At 34.1% G+C, this 6,000-nt stretch overlaps 1 protein-coding gene across 1 annotated transcript; it reads left to right on the forward strand.

Annotated features, from left to right (window-relative positions):
- Nucleotides 1-5,076: 5,076 nt before the first annotated feature.
- Nucleotides 5,077-5,736, forward strand: LOC133179589 (putative nuclease HARBI1). Its single transcript, XM_061314308.1, has one exon. The coding sequence runs from the start codon at nt 5,077-5,079 to the stop codon at nt 5,734-5,736; it is 660 nt and encodes a 219-aa protein (XP_061170292.1).
- The last annotated feature ends 264 nt before the right edge of the window (nt 5,737-6,000 follow it).

Consider the following 6,000-nt stretch of genomic DNA (forward strand, 5'->3'; position numbering starts at 1 on the left):
TTTATAAAATGATTTAGAATTGCCCGCTTTCGGATTAAGTACGACAGATGATGAGCTGTTTCGTATATATTTCTGGTTTTACTTTTTTCTTTTAATATTTTTTTGATTTGTTGGTTTTCTTAAACAACATCCTCAATTTTTTTATCATATTAGAAATATCATCACCAAAATAAACGTAAGTTACGTATACAATAACATTGCAAATCAGAGTGCGTAGGTAGGCGTGAGGGTCACGTCATAAAGTGAAATTTCACAACACCCCCATAATATTTCGTAATGAAATATGTTGTCTCCTACATCCAGGGTGTACGCTCACCCCTCTAATTTACATTTCACATATGATTTATGAAATTGATTACTGTTCTTAATATCCACCCTTAAAAAAATAGCAATGTAACCACGACAAACACCCTAACAGACTATTTGCCATTTCTCTTGTATAACTTTTCCGCCTACTTACTTCCTCCCCATGGGTATAAATTTGGGAGGAGTAATCTTTAACGGTACCTTTCACCAAAAAAAAAGAAGAAGAAAGATAGCAGTACTAGTGAGAGAAGAAGATGGCATACGAAATTTTCAACTTTCTGTAAGTATATCATATCTTAATCTAATGTTGTTAATTGATAACAATTCTCAATTTTAACTTTTAAAAAGATCCTTGTGGACCAACTTCAGATATTCGATATATAATGACCAATATTTATATATCTAGTAAATGGGTGATAGGATTTTTTTTGTGAACCTGATATCAATTTGAAGGGTTTATCAAATGAAAATTATCCACCATAGGAATTTTCAGAATTTTGATTTATACTCGAAGCATCTCACCTTTGATTTAACATTGAAATTTATGGGAAGGGTGTATTTAATTCTGATATCTTTAGATGAAATTATATTTTCAAATAAATCTCTTGGTAGAAAGTTACATATACTTCCTCTCTATCAGGATATTAATCAAAATTAATCATTTACGATGTAAATTTTCAGAAAATTAGATTTTTCTCAATTTTATCAAGGGTAGATAACTCTTCACGAAAGTCCCGAGTGCAAGAGGGCCAGCTTCTAATCATGTACAATTCCTGTAAATTTGATGTACTTCACTATTGTCGTTACTGAACTATGGACATTTATGATCATTTAAATCACTAAGATGTGTCCATTTACCTCTCGTTACATTTTTAGAGGATTTTTGACAACTTGAAAATTTAGTCATACTGTTTTATTTTATTTCAGAGATCTTACAAACTCCGCCAACTCTTTCGAAGAGTTTGAGGCTCTACGGGTACAGATGGGAGAAGATCTTGAAAATGAAGATTTCCCTCCTTCTCCTCAAAGAACGGTCACAATCAAACCTGTCGATGCAAACACTTTTGAAAGGTAGGAACTTTTACAATTAGAGTTATCGTTCTTACCACACTTAGATTTAGTCTTGCGAGGCGATATATTATATATATAAATTATCGATTATTCCTAAATGATTAAGCTACAAATGATATTTTAAGATCAACAAAAGTGTATGTTTGTTTTCTCAAATGTTTTTCAGTGCATCAAATGAAAGCAAGACATTCATTACATTAGAACCATCAACCCCCGTCGTCCCGCCGTCCTCAACACCCAAGTACTCCCCTCCAGCTGATGAAAACTGGCCACCAGTTGTTGTTGACGAAGAAACGGGCGAGGGATCGTTTGAAAATGTGGAGGATTCTATCCTCACCTCCTTTAGATAAGGTCTTTTCTTTGTATTATTTAGTTACAACCTTTGAGTGTAGAGTGATAACGCTAGTTTCAGTAAAGAGTGTTTTTTTCTATGAAACATCTGTTTTTATATACCCACTGTTAAAGACTCGTATTTATATTTCATTGGATTAATGTATGACCAAACCTAATTAAAAATGTATAATTTAATTTTTTTTCATAAAGAAGAAAGCATCCTAAAAAATATAACGCGCTGGAGAAAAAGATGCGCCAGCCATTGAAGGAAAATGTGAACGAACAATTTAATATATTGAGGAATTTACATAAGAGAATGGCTGAGGATATGCAGCAAAGCTCCATCATAATTAACCATTTAGAGGAGAAATTTGAATGCTCAGCTGGACCTGCCAGAAAACATGTGAAGTTTTCTTCTTTATAATTGTTCATAGAGAAGTTGCGGTGATGAATTTGTAAGAAATGAACTTCTTTAAGGCAAAGAACTGTAATGATGAATTTCACAAGGATAAATTTTATAACAATGTTACGTAGTTTATACTTTCTAAAAGATTTTTTCATCACTTTTGTTATATAGATTTAAAAACAACTTTTATATTGTGTGAAAATAAACATACCTATAGATGATAAAGTGTTTGGTGATCTTTTTCCCTTTACATCTGAAATTTGACTGTGAAAAGCTTGTGAAAACTTGGACTTTTTATACAGGTGTAATCATAAAGTTGTCTGGGTACAAATATCTTTAGAAGTTGCATTGTAATTTCCCTACAAGTTGCTATGTCATTCCCCAAAATGTTTTAAAGTTGCATTGTCATTTCTCTAAAAGTTACAATGTCATTTTCCCTGAGTGTTGCTATGTCATTTCGTAAAGATCTGCAAGTTGCTATGTCATTCCCCAAAATGTTTTAAAGTTGCATTGTCATTTCTCTAAAAGTTACAATGTCATTTTCCCTGAGTGTTGCTATGTCATTTCATAAAGATCTTAAAGTTGCTATGTCATTCCCCAAAATGTTTTAAAGTTGCATTGTCATTTCTCTAAAAGTTACAATGTCATTTTCCCTGAGTGTTGCTATGTCATTTCGTAAAGATCTGCAAGTTGCTATGTCATTCCCCAAAATGTTTTAAAGTTGCATTGTCATTTCTCTAAAAGTTACAATGTCATTTTCCCTGAGTGTTGCTATGTCATTTCATAAAGATCTGCAAGTTGCTATGTCATTCCCCAAAATGTTTTAAAGTTGCATTGTCATTTCTCTAAAAGTTACAATGTCATTTTCCCTGAGTGTTGCTATGTCATTTCGTAAAGATCTGCAATATCATTTCACCAATTGATAACATCAGTGACTGTAGAGTACACCTTGACTGTAAAGTCACCCCTGACTGTAGAGTACACCCTGACTGTAAAGTCACCCCTGAATCGTGACCTTAATTATGACCTGTGTGGGTGGGACCTGGGAATCCCTATGACGTCATCTTGACTGTAAAGTGACTGTACAGTATATACCCTACTACTATCAATATAATTTTCAAATCCGAAGTTTTGTTTGAAGATTCTGTAAATCTGTCCTTTTGAAGAATTAATTACTAGACCACTTTTGAATAAATTGATCTTGTAATATTTGTTTTACATTAGCAGCTATCCATTTATTATTAGTTCCCTACCGGTAAAACCGGAGCGGAGTATAGATTTCCTCTGAGTCTGTCCGTCCGTCTCTGTCCCTCTGTCTGTCTGTCAGTCTGTCCCACTTGGTTTTCCGCACTTTTTTCTAAACGCTTGCAGATATTGAGCTGATTTTTGGTATGTGACTGTATCTTGATAAGTTACAAGTCAAGTTTGAATTTCGTTCCGCTTCAATGATTTTTGACGAATTTACGACCTTTTCAATTTTTCAGGGTTTTCCGTAATTTTTTTTCTAAACGCTTGCAGATATTGAGCTGATTTTTGGTATGTGACTTAACCTTGATGGGTTATAGGTCAAGTTTGCATTTCGTTCCGCTTCATTGATTTTTGACGGAATTATGGCATTTTCAATTTTTAACGGGAACCAGATTACACTTGCCGGTAGGGGACTAGTATTGTTAATGCAATAATCTCAGAATGCTTGTTCATATTGACACCCTGTTCGTACCATACAATTGACAGACCACACATTATACCATATTTTCTGTATGCAATCTAACCATGGGTTTGTTAAATTTCAACACAGTACAGTTTAAACATATGTTTGTATAAATCATTTACAATTTTATTTTGCGGGCCTGAAAACACTGGCACATCCTTGGTTTGTGTATTTTTATTGATATTAATTTGAACATGAAATTAAAATATAGTATACAATTAATTCAGACACAATTTTAACTATAACTATTTAGCATATGTCTCCATATGAGTGAAAAATTCTCGAAAGGGACGTTAAACAATAATAAAACAAACAAACAAATTTTTCCATTATTCTATCATTCCGTTGTCAAATTCGCAATGTCATGGTCATGACATGAAAAGAAAGAAGTTGGCGGATCTTACATATCTGTTTGTGTCTACTTTTACAAACCAACAGAAATAATTACGGTAAGTGCATTTTTTTCATTTTATAACGAAGATATATATTTTTGAAAGAGTCTTAATCTTTTCATTTGCCCCACTTTAGTTCGGCAATTTGATATGTTTTAATTATTGAATATTAATAATATTGATAATAAACATATTAATGGTCAAGTATAATATTTTTCTGAAAATTCATAATTATACATGATTATCGGCCTTTGGAACAGTATGGATAACATTGTATAGTCTGTTTAATTTTGTGCCACCAATTACATCACTAATCGTCATTTACATTTACCTGTGTGACAAGTGGATCGCTTCTCTCCCTTGACGCGTGACGTCATAAGAAACAACGAGAAATAGAAAGTACAAACTTTATGGATGCGTTCCATTCATTCGTTCCGATTCGATTCCGGACGTTCTGTTCTCCGTGATGAATGGAATGAACCGGAACAGAAGAGAAATTTTCAACATGGCTGCCAATGGGCGGAAAACCTGTCTGCTTTTTGTTTTATTTCAAGATTCCAACACTGACTTTGATTCTGAGGACGAAAATATCTTATTACCTGCACTAGCAGGCGCTATGTAAGTAAAGGCTATTTATGAATCAATTAAAAACTAAAAGGTTTTTGATCACGTGTGTTTTATAGTGGCTTAGGTATAAGTATTGAAACAAAAATGAAAAAAAAAAAACTAAATGAGGTTGGCATATGAAATAAATATTCATTTGGATGTTTTTTATTTACAGAAAGAAAGAAAAACCAAAAATATATGGATATGTGGAGGATGTGGTTCCCCTTTATTCTGATGCTTCATTTAGAAAAATGTTTCGACTGTCAAGACAGACATTTCAAATCCTCTCTTCATATCTAGAGGAAGTTCCAGAGATGAAGAAAGACGGTAATGGTGGTAAAGAACGAATGTCTCCACAAAAAGATATTTTAACCACATTATGGTACCTAGGGACTCTCGACAGCATTGACAGGATAGCAGACCGTTTTGGCATTTCGCCATCCTCGGTAATCAGGGCTAGAGACCGAGTTATGAATTCAATTCTAACTCATCTCAAGTCAAAATTTATAAAATGGCCCAATCCCAGTGAATTAAACCAAATCGCAAACAATTTCCAGCAAAAGAACGGATTTCCAGGGATTGCTGGTGCATTAGATGGGACTCATATTAGAATAGCAAAACCAACAAACCATGGAGATTCATACATCAATAGGAAGGGATTTCCTTCCTTGCAGTTACAAGCGGTATGCAAGGAAGACATGATGTTTACTCATGTATTTACCGGATTTCCAGGAAGCTGTCACGACGCAAGAGTTCTTAGGAATTCCGATTTATGGGAAAATGGATTACAAATGATTCCATATATATACCATATCATAGCTGACGCAGCCTATCCACTAAGAATATGGCTACTCACTCCCTACCGAGACAATGGTCACCTGACACACGAGCAACGCCGCTATAACAACTAACTACCTGTCCAGCAACAGAATGGTAATTGAGAGAGCATTTGCTCTTCTGAAGGGTAGATTCCGCCGATTGCGTTTCCTGGAAACCCAGAAAATTGAGTATGCTGTCAAAATTATTATGACCTCTTGTGTTTTACATAATGTCTGCATTTTCAACCATGATGAAGTCGACGATTTCATTCAGCAAGATGTTATTGCAGCAAATTATAATGTTCCAGGAATCCAGGATTGTGAAGCCCAGGGTGTACAGAAACGTAATCAAATAGC

This window comes from Saccostrea echinata, unplaced genomic scaffold (assembly GCF_033153115.1).
Source record: "Saccostrea echinata isolate AGI-Se365-2 ecotype Australia unplaced genomic scaffold, CSIRO_AGI_Sech_v1 ptg000005l, whole genome shotgun sequence".
NCBI classification, from domain to species: Eukaryota; Metazoa; Mollusca; class Bivalvia; order Ostreida; family Ostreidae; genus Saccostrea; species Saccostrea echinata.

Bases quoted from the DNA above. Each gene is read 5' to 3' on its own strand.
- LOC133179589 (XM_061314308.1), top strand. From the start codon at position 5,077: ATGTTTCGACTGTCAAGACAGACATTTCAAATCCTCTCTTCATATCTA.